General features: G+C 50.3%; 7 protein-coding genes and 1 non-coding gene; 3 read left to right on the forward strand and 5 right to left on the reverse strand.

The window, feature by feature from the left end:
• Nucleotides 1–572: 572 nt before the first annotated feature.
• On the reverse strand, nucleotides 573–1,547 carry RCC_10234 (probable TIM-barrel enzyme family protein; the record flags this gene model as incomplete). XM_023775465.1 has 3 exons in its annotated part: nucleotides 573–957; nucleotides 1,036–1,399; nucleotides 1,460–1,547. 3 exons carry the CDS (start codon nucleotides 1,545–1,547, stop codon nucleotides 573–575), a joined length of 837 nt encoding a protein of 278 aa, XP_023631233.1.
• A 446-nt stretch (nucleotides 1,548–1,993) lies between these two features.
• On the forward strand, nucleotides 1,994–3,604 carry RCC_10235 (related to UPF0261 domain protein; the record flags this gene model as incomplete). XM_023775466.1 has 3 exons in its annotated part: nucleotides 1,994–2,026; nucleotides 2,133–3,071; nucleotides 3,170–3,604. The coding sequence occupies 3 exons, from the start codon at nucleotides 1,994–1,996 to the stop codon at nucleotides 3,602–3,604; spliced, it is 1,407 nt and encodes a 468-aa protein (XP_023631234.1).
• A 1,043-nt stretch (nucleotides 3,605–4,647) lies between these two features.
• Nucleotides 4,648–6,423, reverse strand: RCC_10236 (related to GPI transamidase component Gpi16; the record flags this gene model as incomplete). The annotated part of the gene is made up of 1 exon (XM_023775467.1): nucleotides 4,648–6,423. One exon carries the CDS (start codon nucleotides 6,421–6,423, stop codon nucleotides 4,648–4,650), a length of 1,776 nt encoding a protein of 591 aa, XP_023631235.1.
• A 247-nt stretch (nucleotides 6,424–6,670) lies between these two features.
• RCC_10237 (related to U1 snRNP splicing complex subunit (Luc7)) lies at nucleotides 6,671–7,588 on the forward strand (the record flags this gene model as incomplete). Its single annotated transcript, XM_023775468.1, has 1 exon — nucleotides 6,671–7,588. One exon carries the CDS (start codon nucleotides 6,671–6,673, stop codon nucleotides 7,586–7,588), a length of 918 nt encoding a protein of 305 aa, XP_023631236.1.
• Nucleotides 7,589–7,994: 406 nt separating this feature from the next.
• Nucleotides 7,995–11,966, reverse strand: RCC_10238 (uncharacterized protein; the record flags this gene model as incomplete). Its single annotated transcript, XM_023775469.1, has 1 exon — nucleotides 7,995–11,966. The coding sequence occupies one exon, from the start codon at nucleotides 11,964–11,966 to the stop codon at nucleotides 7,995–7,997; it is 3,972 nt and encodes a 1,323-aa protein (XP_023631237.1).
• A 432-nt stretch (nucleotides 11,967–12,398) lies between these two features.
• RCC_10239 (probable MET22-protein ser/thr phosphatase) lies at nucleotides 12,399–13,475 on the reverse strand (the record flags this gene model as incomplete). Its single annotated transcript, XM_023775470.1, has 1 exon — nucleotides 12,399–13,475. One exon carries the CDS (start codon nucleotides 13,473–13,475, stop codon nucleotides 12,399–12,401), a length of 1,077 nt encoding a protein of 358 aa, XP_023631238.1.
• Nucleotides 13,476–14,173: 698 nt separating this feature from the next.
• Nucleotides 14,174–14,592, forward strand: RCC_10240 (uncharacterized protein; the record flags this gene model as incomplete). XM_023775471.1 has 3 exons in its annotated part: nucleotides 14,174–14,211; nucleotides 14,357–14,422; nucleotides 14,484–14,592. 3 exons carry the CDS (start codon nucleotides 14,174–14,176, stop codon nucleotides 14,590–14,592), a joined length of 213 nt encoding a protein of 70 aa, XP_023631239.1.
• Nucleotides 14,593–17,824: 3,232 nt separating this feature from the next.
• On the reverse strand, nucleotides 17,825–17,958 carry tRNA. One transcript has 2 exons: nucleotides 17,924–17,958; nucleotides 17,825–17,859 (listed from the first exon to the last, which is right to left on the reverse strand). It is a non-coding gene (tRNA).
• Between the last annotated feature and the right edge of the window lie 14 nt (nucleotides 17,959–17,972).

A 17,972-nucleotide genomic window follows, 5' to 3' on the forward strand; every position in this document is an offset into this window, starting at 1 on the left:
ACATGGTTCTTCATGGCGAGACGCGTCTGTGACTCCCACCACCACCACCATCACTCCCTCCATACAGACAGACAAAGCCATCATTCTCCTCCATCTATTACATCTCCATGCATGCAAGTGGAAAGAGCGCAGCAGAAAGTCGGCGGTCCACTCTCCGGAACTTCATCACGGCTGAGCATGTGCGGGCGTGCGTGCGTGCGTGCGTGCGGGACGGCGGGCATGCAYTCCCAGGGTACCCCTGCTCGTGCGGCAAAATGAATGTTTGCTATTTGTATTGCCGTATCAATTACAGTAGTGATTCGGATAGCGACGCTTGCTCACCATTGCCTTTCACCGCTCCCTCCCATCACCTAAACTACTTGGGGTGTGCAATTACCATTTCATTGGTGCATCTCACTCATCGCATTCATCTCATCATTCCATGGTACCTCATGAAGAGCACCGCTCGGGTAAAAGAACCCCCAAGGCTTGGAATCGACCTTACYAAGCATGTCCACCACAATCATATGCAGCTAACAAGATGGCATCAATAATCCATCAATCCWTCCATGATTCCATCATCTCATCTCATCTCATTTCATGACAATCCCTTTAAATTCCCTCGTAATACCAGTAATCGCCTGCTCCACTGGCAATCTCTCCATACTACTGGCCCCGAAAAATCCATGAACCCCTCGACACCTCTCCAACACATACCTCGCATCATCCGGTGCTGCAATCGGTCCTCCATGACAAAGCACAATCACATCCTCCCTCACACCCACCCCAGCATCTCGAATTGCCTGGATCAACTCGACACAATCATCCAAACTCTTCCCCGATCGCGCTCCAATCGACCCCGAAGTTGTGAGTCCCATGTGTGCTACAATCACATCTGCTCCAGCTGAGACCATATCCCTCGCTTGATGCACATCAAACACATATGGGGTAGTCAACATTCCCATCTCATGAGCAGTCCTGTACGAAAGTCAGTCTTCCATCACATCCTTCCTTCCCTCAATCATTCAAGACAAGACAAGACAAGACAAAACCCACCGAATCATCTCCACCTCCCCCCCAAACCCCATCCCAGTCTCCTCCAACCCCCTCCGAAACTCCCCATCCACCAACCCAACAGTAGGGAAATTCTGCACCCCCGCAAACCCCATCCCCTTCAACTCCCCCAAAAATCTCCCCATATCCCGAAAGGGATCCGTCCCACATACTCCCGCAATCACAGGCGTATGTTTCACCACGGGTAGGACCTCCGAAGCCATGGACACGACGACATCATTGGCGTTGGAATAAGGCATGAGACCTGCGAGAGATCCGTGACCCGCCATGCGGAAGCGGCCGGAGTTGTAGATTATGATGAGGTCTCCGCCGCCCGCTTCGATGAATTTCGCGGAGAGGCCGATTCCTTGGGAGGAGGAAGTGTTAAAAGATGAAAATAATTGGGATGATTATTTCTTGGACACACCTGCTCCTGCGCCGACGAGAGTTTTTCCATCTTGAATCTGTTGGCGGAATTTCGAGAGGATTTCTTGTCGATTTGTTGGAGGGCTCATTTTCTTCTTGAAGAAATTGAACTTCAATGGAGAGAATTGAATATCGATGGTTGGGAGGAAGAGGGAGCCAAATACGTGAGAATTGTGATTTCCCAATGCTCCTTCTAGAGGTAGGCAGGGTAGGATAGCTACTGGATCTGAGCTCCCCGAGAGAAATGTGGGGCGTGACGCAGATGAATGCTGCGCTGCAAAAGATGAAGAAGAGCTCAGGTCCAGGAAGCTTTCGCCCTGCAGGATTGCGGGAGGAAAGTCCATCCCTCGATCCAATGCTGACGGCATTTCTTCACAGCTCCTTGTAAGTTACATGTAGCTCTCCACTTTTGGAGGTTACATGAGCTCGTGCGGGTCAAACTCTTCATGATCTGGAAGCTCTCGATCAATACAACAACAACATCACACCGAACTCCTCATCAGACATCATCACAACTACCCACATTTACCACAACATGGCTCATATAGTTATCATAGGAACATGCGATGTAAGATCTCCTAGTCCCCCGAATAAACCAACAAACAACAAGAAATCCAAAAAAAAAAAAAAAAGAAGCCAACTCGTATATAATAACATTCTATTCTTCCACACAGACCAAACTCCACGAACTCCTCTACCTCCGCACTCAACTCCTCACCCAAGGCGCCTCGAAAATAACCCTCATCGACGTAGGCCGCACGCCCACCACGCACCCAGACATTACAATTTCCCAACCCACCCTCTTAACCAACTATTCCCCTCGAAAACAACAGCAACAACAAAACCACCAACAACAAGATGAAGAACAAGACCAAAAACAACAAGAAGAAGAAAATCAAGACCCCACCACCCTCCCCCGCAGCGAATTCATAACCCACATGTCCCTCTGCGCATCGAATTGGATTTCCCAAACCCACTCCTCCTCCAACCCCTCCCAACAAATCCACGGAATAATCTCCGCAGGCGGAACAGGAAATACCTCCCTAGTCTCCACCGCCCTAAGAAGCTCCTCCCTCCCTTTAGGTTTCCCAAAACTCATAGTCTCCACAGCCGCAAGCGGAGACACAAGCCCCATAATCGGCGAATCAGACATCATCTTAATGCCTTCCATCGTAGACATCGCAGGGACGAATTCATTACTCTGTAGAATTCTCTCTAATGCTGCGGGGGCTATGGTTGGGATGGCGAAATCCTACCTTACCTCCCTCTCCCCCTCTCCCTCATCCTCATCCTCAGGGAATAAGAAGAAAAAGATAAAAATCGCCCTAACAATGTTCGGCGTAACCACACCAGCAATAACCACAATCCGCTCGCACCTCGAAAGCACCTCCACCCACGAATTCGAAATCTTCATCTTCCACGCCACAGGCCACGGCGGCCTAGCAATGGAATCCCTCATCTCCTCAGGGGAAATCGACGCGATAATTGACCTCACAACAACAGAAATCGCAGATTATATCGTTGGAGGGAATATGTCGGCGGGACCATATCGGTTGGAAGCTGCGTTGAAGATGGGGATTCCTTGTGTTATTAGTTTGGGGGCGTTGGATATGGTTCGTTTCTATTCCTTCCTTGTTATACCATCCATCCATTATTTGGATTGAAGGGGGAAGAGAAACATGATATGCTAATAAGAAGGTGATGTGGATAGGTGAATTTCGGACCCAAATCAACCCTCCCCCCAAAATTCCACAATCGATTAATATACCAACACAACTCCACCGTCACCCTAATGCGCACATCTCCCGCCGAAAATAAACTTATAGGAGAATATATCGTGGAGAAAATCCTTTCCTTCACTTCCCCCTCCCCTACATCCCCTTCCTCCCCCTCTTCATCTTCCCCTAAAGCGATGGTCCAAATAATATTCCCAAAAGGTGGTCTAAGCCTTCTCTCAACTCCAGATCAGCCTTTTTATGATCCAAAAGCTGATGAGGTGTTATTTGAGACTATAAGAGAGGGGTTGAGAGGTTGTAGAGGGGTGGAGGTTGTGGAGGATGAGAGGGGGGTTAATGATGAGGGGTTTGCTGGGGATGTTGCGGAAGTTTTGGTTGGGTTGTTGGAGGGGTTGGAGGGGGATACTTGATTGTTGTGGAGAGGGGGAGGGGGTTTGAGGAGATGGGGGGATTTTTGAGGAGAGGGAGGGGGAGGGGTATAGGGAGAGGGATGATTTTCCTTTTTCTTCCTTGAGGAGATATCTGGAGTAGGAAGGGGGAAGAAAAGGACTCTTGCCTTCTTTTCTCCTCGTGGAGATGGGGTAGGAGCTAGAGTAGGAAAGGCAAACGGAAGGGAAACGAAAGGGCTATGGAGATGGAAGGGAAGGGGAAGTCGATGGTAAGTCACAAACAGAGAGGCTAGATTATGCAGAAATGAATCAACGAATGGACGAATAGATGGATATGAGTTGAATGAATGAATGAATGAATGAATAAATGCAAAAAGGAATGAATGATAGGACAAGACAGGATAGGACAACATTATCGGATATCTTTCACAAATGAATAACATAGTAGGATAGCATTAACGACATCTTTCTATTCTTTCATCAACGACATCCATCTGGAGTAAATGAAGAAATGTATAGTAGAAGGACAATGGAAACGATAGGATATCATCACCGCCATCTTCCACAAATGATTGAAATAGTAGAATAACATCACCGCCATCTTCCACGACATAGAGAAACAGTAGAACATTATCACCGCTATCTCCTAGACGTGAATGGCAGGATAACATAACCGCCATCTTTTACAAATCAACAGTAGGACAGCATTCAAGCTATCTTCTACAAATAGAAGGAACAGCAGAACAACATGACCGCCATCTCCTATCAATAAACAAAGAAATCGCAGGATAGCATCAACGCCGTTCTTTTGAAAAATCAAGGAACAAGCGACCTACTAGCCTGATAAGAAATAGTAGAACAACATGACCGCCCATCTTTCATTCATAAAAGAACAAGCGACCCAATATCCTCATAAGAAACAGCAGAACAACAAGACCGCCATCTTCCATTCATAAAAGAATAAGCGACAGAATATCAATCACCAATACAACATCCTCATCTATCTATCAATCCATCTATCAATCCATCAATCCATCAATCCATCCATCTATCCATTAACCTCCCTAACCTCCCTTCCCACCCTCCCCTCCACTCCCACCCCTCTTCGTAATCCCCAAAACCAACCCCCTCAACCTCCCCACAACCCCCCCAAGCACACTCCCCGGAACCTCATCCCCAAGCACAAACCTCCTAACCAACAAATTAAAAATACTCCCAAACCCCAACGCAATGACCGTACTAGTCAAAATAATGACATTATACGGCATACTGAAATCGGGCGTAGGTAAGGGGAGTAAAAGACTCGTGGTCCGCATATAMCCTCCCTCCATCCCATGAGTATCATCCTTCAAGACGCGGATGATGGCGGGTGGAACATCGAAGCCGCGATTGGCATCGGGCGGGTACTCGGTATATCTCAGGACGGCCTTTTCGAAATCATACGTGAGAGAGATGGTGGTGTGGGCGGGGAGGGAGAGGAGGAGTTCGAGGTGGGTGCCTTTTTTTCGGTCGATGGCTGGGGTGTAGAACATGGTTTCGATGGTGGCGCCTGAGACGCGAAGGGTGTGCATGTAGGGACGGAGGAACCAGGGGAGGGATTCCAGGTAGATGATTCGGAGAGGGTGGGGGTGGGGATTGGTGATGAGGGTGTGCATTCCCCCGCGTTCTTGGCCGTAGCCGGTGATTTGACGGGAAATGTCTAGGAGGGATGGGGATGGTGGGGTGGGAGGGAGGAGTTGTTGGGGGAGGTGGATGTCTAGAGATTGGCCGAGACGGAAGTGGCGGGCGTCGGTGAGGTGGTATTCTCGGTCGGTTCCGTTGGTGAATTCCTGGGTGGAAACTTGAATCACTCGGTCATCGGGCACGTCGAGGAAGATGTGAGCGGATTCCTGTTGAGAGGATGATAGATCGCAGGATCCGTGGATGGGCCGACCAAAGACGCGGCTGATGGACCATTCCATCTCTCCCTCTCGATGACGAGGATGGCATGTATCGTGGGAATGGTAGGATTTGCTATCATCGCAGGACATTTCCTCCACAGGAGGAGGACGGGGGATGGGATCATGTTTGGGACGCATGCTGCGGTCAATGTCGAGGACCATGTCGAGCGTTTGATCCATTTGGAGTGCACATTCTCCCACCTCTCCCTCAGGTGGACAAACGGTCTTGACATGTACGGCCATGGCTTGCCAATTGGCATCAAACACCTTGTGTCCATCCAACAGCGTCGACAATCCCGCCTTGCCTTTACATGGCAACAATTTCAAGAAAGGCGTGAGATTCTCCGTACACACCACCTCATGCGGCAACATTCCATGCATGAGGTGGAGAGGTGTCGTCGAGGGGGATACAAATCCCTCCCGATCAAAGGCCAACAACGGGCTGATGGTGCGGGTGGAATCGATAAAGTTGAGGGAAGCACAGAACAAGCCACTCAGACTGTTGACCAACGCCGACCATCTCTCCATCGCTTGCGAATCATCTTCCCCTTCAATCCATCCCCACAATTCCACTCCCGTCCCTCCCTCGCGACTTCCCTGTCGCGGTCGACTGCCCCAACTGTCGGCATCCCATCTACCCGCCGCAAATCGGAGGTGTAATTCGGCCGTGTGGGTGAATTGAAGGATTTGTCCGAGGGATCGCGGGAAGAAGCGGAAATGTTGTCGTTCATATGCTGTCAGGGGAGTCGTGGCCGTGAAGTTGAAGCCAGCGTAGAGCGCTCCGCCGGGGAGGGGTTGGAGGTGGAGTTGTTCCGAATATGTATGCGCATCGTCGACGTGTTGAGCATATATCAGTCCAATCAGGCCGGCCGGTAGGGCCAGGATGGAGGATGGCTTCATTTAGCAATCTCTTGAAGTCTTGAATGACCTTGAAGCCTTCAGGATTGATGGATGGATTGGTGGATGGATTGATGGATCCATACCGTGGATTGATGGAGGATCGGCCCGCTTCCAATGCCTCGCCGGACTTCGGTGCGCTCATCCGAATAAGCGAGCACATCCCGCTCTAAAAGTATACCGCAATCCTCCACTCCATCCAAACACCTACCCATCTTCACATCACACCCCCAACATCACCTCCCTCATCATGGCGGCCGAACAACGTAAACTGCTCGAGCAACTAATGGGAGACCAGCTCCTCGCTGGCCCCAACGCCGCCCGCGCCCCAACCCTCACCATCACCGACCCCAAAGTCTGCCGCTCTTACCTCTGCGGCGGCTGTCCCCACGACCTCTTCACCAACACCAAACAAGACCTAGGCCCCTGTCCCAAAACCCACCAACCCAACCTCAAGGAAGAATACCACGCCGCCACCGACGCCCAACGTCGCGAATGGGGCTTTGAATTCGACTGGCAGCGCGACATGGGGAAATATGTCGGGGATTGCGATCGTCGGATTGAGGCCGCGCAGAGGAGGTTGGAGAAGACGCCCGATGAGATTCGTAAACACAATGCCCTCGTGGCGGATATCGCGGCGTTGGGCAAGACGATCGAGGCCGGCATGGTGGAAATCGAGGCGTTGAGTGAGGTTGGTGCGGTCAATCTTGCCGTGCAGGAATTCTATCATTTGAGGCTGAAAAAGGCGACGAAGGAGGAGCGAGAGAAGGAGTTGAGGAGTTTGGGCGAGACGAGTGGGCCGAGTGGACATCAGAAGTTGCAGGTGTGTGATGTGTGTGGTGCGTATTTGTCCCGCTTGGATAATGATCGTCGATTGGCCGATCATTTCTATGGCAAGATGCATTTGGGTTATGCTTTGATGAGGAAGGAGATGGAGAGGTTGAGGGAGGAGTTGAAGGGGAGGCAGCCTCCAAGAAGGGATGACGAGGGTGAGAGGGGTGGATATGATGAGGGAGGATATGGTGGGAGGGGTGGATATGGAGGTGGTGGAGGTGGTGGTGGTTATGGAGGTGGACGAGGAGGATATGGTGGAGGTGGTGGAGGTGGATTCTCACGACGTGGAGGCGGTGGTGGTGGTCGTGGAGGCAGCGATCGTCCTAGGTGGTGATTCAATCATCTCACACTTCACATGGGTTGGWTTGATGCTATTAGCGAGGCGTTATGGTCGGGTCATCAAAGGGCATTGCTGTGTTGTTATCATGCATGGATGCATGGGATGAGACGAGGTGTGAGAATGGGAAGGACATCCAAGCGGAAATACCTTTTTTTCAAAAAAGACGAGATGAGCTCGGAAAGGAAGACTTCAAAGCTGCTTGCTTCTTCATACCTCAAGTAATACAGGAACGGATATCATATTCAACAAACAAAGACACGCTTCTATACATCCCCACTTCTATACATCCCCATGCCATCCATCCATGCCATCAATCAATCAATCCCCATCCCCACTCCCATCCCCCTCAATCCCCACTCCCATCCTCATCAATCCCTCAATCAAGGTATCAATGAATGGATTAATCCCTCGGGCTCCTCCCCAATAAAATCTCCGTACTCTCAAAAGCCCGATCAAGTTTCGCCAGCGCCTCAGCTTTTTGCTCCTCACTAAACAACAATCTCTCCCCTCCACTTCCACTTCCACTTCCACCACCACTCCCACTCCCATTCCCAGCACTACTCCCCGCAACACTCCTCTCCCCCAAAGGCAAAGAGCTCAAAGCACTAGACATTAATTCCGCCGCTCGTTCGGCACTTAATGCCGCCGTGCTCGTAGTCGTAGTCGTAGCAGCACTCCCCCCCATTCCCGTAGAAGGGGTAGTAACATTCCTCCCACTTCCCCCTTTATGATTCAGAGGAAGAGAATGAAGATTCCCCCCCTCCTTCCTCCTCAAACCAACCTGTCCCTTCCCATCCATAAAAGTCTCATAGCCCTGCGTATCCAGCACTTCTCTAGGAACACTCGTGACGCCTCTAGCAACCAACGATAACTCCCCCCCTCCTCCTCCTCCTCCTCCTCCTCGTTCTCGGACTCGAAGGTCTTCTTTTGCGTCTACTCTTCCTTCTTCCTCTTCCCCCTCTTCTTCCTCCTCCTCCCCCCGCGCGTCTTTTTGCTGGGATCCCTGCTGTTGTTGACTCTGCTGCTGTACCCCACCCCCACCACCTCTCCTCCCCGCCATACCCCTTATAACAGCAGCATTCCTCTCACACCCCTCAACAGCAAACCGTAAACACATAATAGCATGTTCACGAATATAAGGATTATGTTCGTCATTACGACAACAGCTCACCAGAGCTTGTAAACCTCCGTATTCCCTCACTTGATCCTGCACGATGCGATTCTTCCAGATGAGAGAGGAGAGGACCAAGACGGTGAGTTTTTTGAGATTTCTCCATTCGAAATCTGAGGGTTCGTCTTGGTCGTGTGGGAGGGGTGGGTGGGTTGATGGGAGGGCTGTTGTTGCTGTTGTTGATGTTGATGCTGGTACTGCTGCTGGGGGAGGTTGTTCCATTTCTGCTCCCCCCGCAAGAGGTTGTGGAAGTGGAAGAGGAGGTAAAGTCTGATGATCCCCCTCTGCACCTTTCGACAAGGCTGGAGGAGGATGATTCGTCGTCAAAGGAATCGCCGCATCAGCAGACATGGTCCTTCCAACCCTCTTCCCCCCACCACCACCACCACCCCCATTACCACCTCCCTGCATCCCCGCCTTGGGAATCCCCCCCTCCAACTCCCTCAACAAAGTAACCAACTCACTAGCCATCTCCCACTCCCCCAATATCCCCTTCCAAACCCCTTCCTCAGTCAACACGGCGAAGAATTCCAAATACTGATACACCCCCTCATACATCCTCTCCATATCCCACAAATTCAGCGGAAAATCCTCGGGACTCGCCCTCTCGGCATGAATCTGTCCCTGGAGGAAAATCAACGCACACGTCTGCGGGATGATATGCTGTCGGAATTCCGTAAAGATGAAATTCAAAATATGCAAATCCACCCTCGAAGGCTCCTTGGCGAGGAGGATTGGAGGACCTTTGCCATCTACTTTGACAAATTCCGTCTTGATGGGAATTCCCGTGCCACTCCTCACGGGGATGCCTGTCGCGGGGATGGGGAGATTATTCTTCGAAGGATGTCCGGTGGCGGCGGCCTTGGCGGCTTCCCCGCGAGCTCGAAAGATGCAAGTGAGGAGTTTCATCATGACGGCTTGAGCGGGACTGATGATATCCTTGGAGCGGGAACGATCGCGAAAGGCGTGGTATGCATATGGCATGAGGCCCGTTTTTAAAATCGCCTCCATGATTTTGACCATGAATTTGAAGTAGAGTTCCTCTTCGCGGAGATCCCAGGCGGCGACGAAGATGAGGAGTTCGCGGAGGAGGTTACGGCCGTTGGATTGGGAGAGGAGGAGGTGGGTTCGGACGGTGTGCATGTTGATTAATGCGTTGCGTTCGGCTGGGGTGAGGGTGGGGGAGATGTTGAGGGGTGGGACGATGCCGCTCATGATGAGCATGGGAAGGACTTCTATCTCGGAGGGACCGAGGATTAGAGGGACGTCTGTTAGGAGGCCACGTCCGTCTTCTGTGGAGCCGGGGTAGTCTTCTTCTTCCTCTTCCTCTTCTTCTTCTTCTTCCTCTTCTTCTTCCTCCTCCTCCTCCTCTTCTTCTTCTTCGTCATCTTCTTCTTCTTCTTCATCATCATCTTCCTCTTCATCATCCTCYTCATCTTCATCATCAACATCCTCTTCTTCAACACCTTGCTCTCTCGTATCCCTCACACTACCCTCCTCTTGAGTTGCTTCATGAGAGGGCGGTTCTACCTCCACGGGATACCTCCTCTGCACCCTCCTTGGAGCCTCAACATTCCTTCCCTGCTCCTCCCTCTCCATACTGGCAGTCCTCTCCGCCGCATCCCCATACTTGTCAACCATACAAGGTCGCGTCGTGACCCCATCCGGATGACGACTCGGAGGGAGATGAGCATCATGCGTAGCTTCATACCCTTCCAGCCTTTTCATCAATTCCATCTTTCCGGATTCCAAGATTTTGGTCCCGGCTTCGGCAGTAAACAACATCCTCATATCATCCGCCACCACGGGCTTCGACTGCAACATGTCACTATCAAAAGTGAGATGTCCTTCCCTGCCATACAACTTGGAGCTGTTGGAATCCATCGACGGCATGTCAATCCCCTCGGATTGATACTTTGCGGCAAGTTGTTCCTCCAACATGGCAATCTTCCTCTCCACTTGCCTCACCGACGACGCATCACTCCTGATCGTCGACGCATCGTTCCTCAATACTGGCTGTTGTTCGGTGAGAACCAACATCTTGGCCTCATACACGGCCAAATCCTGCCTCCACTTGGCCACGGCATCATCAAACAAAGACTGCCAATAATCCTTGTCTTCCTGATCACATTCCGCCCAACGTCTCGGCATTTCCAGGTGTAATTCCAACGGCGTAGGCATCCTTCCATGAATCTTTTGGTAATCCTGCTTACAGAATTCGGATATCCTCTTGAAGAAGAACGCATAACCATTCCCCACCAACTTCTCCCTCCCTTCAATGGCTTCCGGGGGGAGGGGATGTTCCTCAAAGGAAGACACCTCCTCATATAAAGGTTTCGCCTCGCCCGTCAAATCCAACTCCTCACTCCCATTCCTCCCAAAAGCCAACAACAAATCCCTCTTATTCAACGGACTCGTGGGTCTGGAAGTGGGATTACTCGGAACATCCGTCAAACTCGCCGCACTCGTCTCAGGGACATCCTCAGGCGCCATCACTCCTCCCCCTCCTCCCCCAATCCCACCACCACCACCTCCACCTCCACCTCCTCCCACAGCACTAGCATCCCCATCAAACAACGCAACCCAAAGCATCAACTTCCTCCTCTCATTCCTCGCCACGAAATTGTTCAAAAACTGCAGTCCCGTAATCAACAACTTCTTATACCCATTCACAATCCACTGCCACTTCTCCTCCTCCCCAGTGCCCGCCTCCCCATCATAACCCCTAGCAGTGACTCTCACACAACAATTAATCAACCGAAAAACCTCCCCATCAATCCCAAACCCCGCAGCCAAATCCTGCACAACCTCCCCAGCAGTCAAAACATTTCTACAAATCGACACCAAATCATTCAATCGCTCCAAATCCTTCCACAAACCGGGATAATGTCCCGCAATCAATGCCCCACTCGTACTCTCGTAATCCACAGATGATGGGTCCCAGATACTGAAACTTCGCCGCTCGAGACTGGGGATTGCGGCTTTGAGGAGTGTGGCGAGGTCTAGCCAGAAGGATTCCGAGGTTCCGATTGCGTGGCGGACGTCGGCGCGGGAGGCGGTCGTTGTGAGGGTTGGTTTGCTGACTTTTTGATCGAGGAGTGTGAGGGTTGAGTCGCGGATGTAGGAGGGGGATTTGAAGTGGGCGGTGTAGGGGGGGAGGACGAGGCGGATGAAGACTGCGTGGGCTTTGGCGGCGCCCATTGTGGTGGGGATTGGTGGGGATTGGGGGGGTATCTAAGAGAAAGGTTTATGATGTTGGCATGCTTTCTTTGCTTTTTGTTAGAAGGGAGGGGAAAGAGGGAATGTGCTTTCAATGGGTTCGTGGTTATTTTTGAGGAAGTTGTGAGGTCGAGATTTTGATGATGACCTCCTACCTGAGCTTGAGATGTTTCGCGGCATCGGAGGTGAGGTGACAAAGCAGCCCCGCCCCGCTAGAAGGACATCATTCACATGCAATGCTTGTTGAATATGAATGACATGGCAATGGCTATGAAAATATTGATGAAGATTACATACTACACTTCTACACGATAGCATTCAATTGAAGTCCATGAACAAACATCTCACATCACAAATATCATCATACCACTCAATCTACAGAATAACTACTCCTCCCTCTTCCCACCAYTCAATTTACTCCTTCTTGCTCAAAACACTCTGCACAGCCTGAATAACCTCCCCATGAACGTCCCTAGGCGCAGCAACAACGCCCTTATTCTCCTTCAAAGTCCTCCCAAAACTGAAATCCAACCTCTTACCCTCCACATCCGTCACCTCTCCTCCCGCCTCCCTAACAATCAAATCCCCAGCCGCATGATCCCAAATCTTCTCCACATAATCCTTCTTAACTGGAAGTCTCAAGTAGAGATCTCCCGCTCCACGTGCAATACTGCCATACTTGGCCTGACTGTCCATCCTTACCGAAGGCTTCGTAATGCCCAATTTCTTCGCAATCTCAAAGGAATCCCCCTGATTGGAATGTCCGGCCTCGACACTCTCACAGAAAGTCGCCTCGGAGATGCTCTTCAAAGGCTTCATATGAATGGGAGTAGAGTCCGCCAAGGCACCTTTAGTCAAAGCACGACTCTGCGCTCCCTGTCCCAGAACAGCAGAGAACAAGACACCCTTTCCTTCCTCATCACTACTAGCATTCGTCCCAGTCCCCTCCACCAAAGGTTCCTCATCAGAAACCGGTAAATTCGGACATCCCAACACCCCAACCTTGACATCCCCATCCACCATCAACCCCAAACACACCGCATACTGCCCACCCCGCAAGAAACCTTTCGTCCCATCGATAGGATCAATAGCCCAAACCCTGCCCAACTTCCCCCCCAAACTATCCCCCTTATCAATAACCTCCAACATCCTCTCCGTAGACTCCACCGGGCCCCCCAAATCCCTCTCAGAACTCTCATCCTCCAATTTCACCTTCCTAACCAATTCCCAAACTGTATCCCGCAATTGCGAATTCTCCCGTAGGTCTTTGGCTTCTTCCTCCGCGATGATGGCATCTTGGGGGAAATTATGTTGCAGAGCGGCGATGATTAGGGCTTGGGCGCCGAAATCTCCAATTGTTACGGGGGAGGCGTCGGATTTGGAGAGGGTGCCTTTGGCGTGGGAGTTGAAGACGGATTTGGTGAGGAGGGTGGCGCGTTGGACGGCTAGGAGGGSGATTTGTAGTTCGTGGGTGTAGTCGGTGGAAGCCATGGTGTGGTTGTGGTGGTGTGGTGGGTTGAGGGTGGTGGTGGTTGTGAGGTGGGAGGGTTTGTTGAAGGGGAGGTGGGGAACGTAGGAGACGTAATCGGGGAAGGAAGCTTAGAGCCAGGATTGTGAGGGATGTAATGATGAGAATGGAGGTGAAATATCTTCTTCGTGTTCTTCTTCCTTCCACTTACCATTGAAATGTGGAATTGTGGATGACTGGACTGGACTGGACTGACGTATGAGGGGACGAAGAGTCTGATGAGAGGTGGGGGGCGGGAGAGCTTTGTTTGCTTGGCCAAAGTGGTGGGATTCGTGACAGTTTTCAACATTCCCCATATATTGGATGAATCGTGTTAATAATGATGTAACGTAGCTACATTAGTGCATGAAATATGTCTCTACAGATGATTGAATTGAATGCAGCGAAGAAGAAAGGTTCACGATTGGAAATGTTGTGATGTGTCTGTCGATGGAACTTTTCCAGCTCAAAGGGTTAGGGTTGGGGTAGTGTGATGTTTCGTGATATGTCGGGATTGTGATAAGTAGATTGGCCTTGCTCTTGCTATATGGCCGCTGGATATTTGGTATGATTTTTGCGAACAAATTGGTCATGTTTGTCCGAGTTGTGGGGTTTTTGGACATTTTTTTCCAACTGATGTTTTGTCGCTGTTTGGATCCACCATGTCTTCGTGGCGTCTAGCATGTCGAAATACTCACTAAGATATGGCTCCAAGATGCGGTATGGATGTCTTTCGCGTCGAAGGTAGAAAGCATCATGACAGGAAACTTAGCGGTACTTCGCATACTTTTGGAGAGGGATAACTTCATCGATGAAAGTATCGTAGCGACTGCATGTGAGTACAAGGACTACGATGCTATAATAGTCTCACATTGCTTGAATTCGGCTGGCCTAACAATCATCCTCTCCATTCTTCCCCGTCTCTGTTGAGGTGAGTACTATATATAGTGCCTACAAAAGCAGAGAGATGTTCAAGCTGAGGAATTGTATAGCACAGCCATCAACGACGAGACAATGATGCAATGGCTTGTAGACCAACAAGGCGCGGATATGAACGCAACCTCATCGCTCGGCGAATCAGTTCTCTCGTTAGCGATATAGCATGGGGCAGTATTGATGTGATTGAATGGCTACTGTCGCACAACGCGTCCGTTACTCAAGGGGACTTGCTACACTGCGCTGCGCAGCGCAAAAAATCAAGTCGAGGGAGCTGCACTCGTGCATCGGCTGGTGGCGATGGGTGTTGTTGACATCAATGCGCATCGATACAACAACAATCCAATTGCTCATCGACAAAGGGCGCTCTTCAAACTTCCGACACCGCTGCATGTCGCGATCGAGAATTCCAATCTTCTAGTCGTGGAAGCGTTGCTTCAGCACGGCGCTGATCCGTATCGTAAAAATGCTACAAACAGGGCGAGATGTTTCTCCTACGCCGGTCGAGAAAGCTGTGAGAGTCTAGGTGATGTAAGTATCGTGGAGATGTTAATTGGCAGCACAACTCACCTCTGATGATGACTGCTGGTTACGATGTTTCAAATTGCAGAGACTCGGGGCTACATAGTTAGGCCCGAAATGTACTTACTTCTCGTCCCCTTTCGCCCAACACCCGATCGTTATATTTTGATGGAGTCAGTCCCGCAAGTCTCACGATCTTGTTGTGTGAGATCAAGGTACTTAACGACCTACGTAGTATCGGTTATAAGATCCAACACCCTCGCCGTTCTAGTAACGATGCTATTGCATGAAGATGACTTCGATGCGGTATGTACTCGCGGTGCGCTTAGACCATGGCGGAGTCGAGTTTATCAACAGCCGGAGATCTTATGATCCATTATACAATCCGCCACGTAGTCGATGTCTAGTAGGTTAGGGAAGCTGGGATAATAGTTCCTAGTAATTCGTCTCGATTCGTTCTACCCTAGTGCGCTTGTTAATGCTCAAGCATAGAAGCACGGCTATGCGGAGTCGACAAAGCCTCCAAGGGCAATTCTAAGGAATGGCGAGTAGTGGGATGTCTTGCTTTCCCGACCGGCCTGGTTTTGGATAACAAAGTTGATAATGAATAGCAAGATACCGACGCACAGTTCCCCGTAAACCGCAAACTCCTCTGATTGTCTCCAATCTTTGCTCTTTGTTCGGTGTGTTCGAAGCATGGCTGCTACCGCATACCCAAATCCCATCACAAGGACCGGAAATGGGTTAATATCGATATGCTTCCCGGTGTTCCCTCAATCTGGGCGAGAGGATTGCTCAGGGACGAAGGTGGTAGAGCCATCATGATCTTCCCTGTATCAGTCTCGTCGTTGGAAGAAGCTGGAACTGGGATTTCCATAACTAGAGAAGGTCGTGACCGCCAGCTTCTGTTAGAGACTCAACCCGATAGAGATCACCTGTCAAAGATAAGCCAACAGGTGAAGTGAAGTTTAGTTTAAGAAAAGTCAAGCTCTCCGAGAGATGTGATCGAGGGCCCTCGTCGGCACACTTACTTGTCCGTAACTGGCACGTAACAATGCCACGCGGTGCGTCCTGATGGATGCTCTCGGCTTCGACTGCATTAGCAGKTTTAAAGCAACACGCTAGATGTACCTGGTAATAGACTGGAGGAGGCCATCTCGCGCGMAGACAGACTTTGCTTGGGATTGTATCGACTTCATCCATCATTTAGACATTCGCAAAATTACAAGTCGATAAATTGTTCGTCCTTGTAGAGCTGGAGTTTCGGACGATCAATAGCTTCATGGCAAGCAGTGAGGAGCTCATAATCGGCCTCAAACGAATCTCTCAGGAGGAAACGCTCCATCAAGTCGGATACCTGTCGACGTCGTAATCTGTTTTCAACATGATGACTGCTTGCGTCAAAACTCCACACAATTTCGACAGATTGCAGCCGGCTGAGCTCAAAGAATTGAGCCMAGTCTTCCTGGTCGCCCTTTACGATGTCGAGGGTTAGGTGTAGAGAGCACAAGGTAAAAGTGCAGCTTTTTTTTGTATACCTGGCGGCAGACGAGGAGTATGCTCAGATCCAACGCTGAGTTTGCGTGCAGTTGCAGAAAACTGCCTTTGGGCAGGAACTCCAAGTTTTTCGGTTATGTGCTCGACACCTTTGACATTGATCGTTGGCCTTTTCGTGGAAAGAACCGTCTTAACAGTAGTGAGCATAGTCACACATGTCGAGATCGCTCATGGCATCCTTGAATTGCTTAGCTCGGTCAATGGAACGCTGAACCAGCGAAGCAGATATGGGATATCGACATTATTCGTGTCATCTCGACCGTCTCATCTAGGCAGATGTTGCAAGTTCTGGTAGTTGTCGGCGGGCAAAGTGACCGTAACGCACGTGTGCTGAGTGCGTATGTACGATGCCAGTTATGATCTTTGCAAATCGCGTAGATTGATCTGCGGTAGAGCTTCTCATACACGCTCTTCTCTCAAGCCAGCCCTCGGAGGCTCTGTATTCACGTGGCCCAATGTGAATGTTTCCGGTGCCGAACACCAGCTCATGATGTGTCCTCTCAATTCCGGACGGAAGCGAGAACAGTGTTGAAGAATCTTGCGAGTGTGCGGCCTTGCACTGTGAGGTCACTGAATGGGAGTGCCACTCAGATTGGCCTTTTGGCAGCATGTCTCGTCGTCGATGAAATGGTTCATGATGGAATGATTAAGCGTATATTGTCGAGAACGAAGACGCGTTCGACGCGTGCTGCTTGAGATTCATCCGGCTCGCCAAACCTTATTTTTTAGCGCGCCAAGGCCGCACAACATCACCTAGTCTTGATTTGTACGGCTCTGATGACAGCATGTTGCGGAAAGCTCCTCTACTTGTGTACATCAATTGGTACACCATCTGCTATACACACTGTGGTTACAGAACAAATTTAGAGATTTTCTTCGTTCGATGTATTTGCACTCTGCCTGCAATATATGTACACTCGATTCATTTTGTTGTGATGTTGAGAGATCTCCAACGGTTTACAATGAAGTCGAGGACTGCAAAGCTCTTCTCACAAGGTCTGAAAGCAAAAGATTCTTTACTACGGTGGTCGTTGTAATTGTACACCTTGTTCTCAACACGAAAACCAACAAAATTGAATTGCCACATTATTATCTATCAGCACGCATCAAGTAACTTGCCCAAAGGTCTTGGAAGCTTTCAAWAGCATTATAACCGTCGGTAACGAACTGCTCGGAGTGCTGGAGAGTCGAAAGTACCCAAATTCACTTCAAAAGGGGCTGTTGGACCTCACCCCCAAAAAATCAATGCCGCAACCCACGCTGCTATCAGAACATACATGAAGAGCAACCTCACCGCCCTCGTAACGGCAAAAAGATATTCCGATGCGGGGAATTGAACCCCGGCCTCCTCGGTACATGATGAGAGCGAGAAATCCTAACCTGGAGATATTATTAGCATGAAGAACGACGACGGTAGAGGTAGCAGGCAACTAACCACTAGACCACATCGGAAGGAGTTGTGATGT

The sequence above is a fragment of the Ramularia collo-cygni genome, assembly GCF_900074925.1.
Source record: "Ramularia collo-cygni strain URUG2 genome assembly, contig: RCC_scaffold21, whole genome shotgun sequence".
Classification (NCBI taxonomy): domain Eukaryota; kingdom Fungi; phylum Ascomycota; class Dothideomycetes; order Mycosphaerellales; family Mycosphaerellaceae; genus Ramularia; species Ramularia collo-cygni.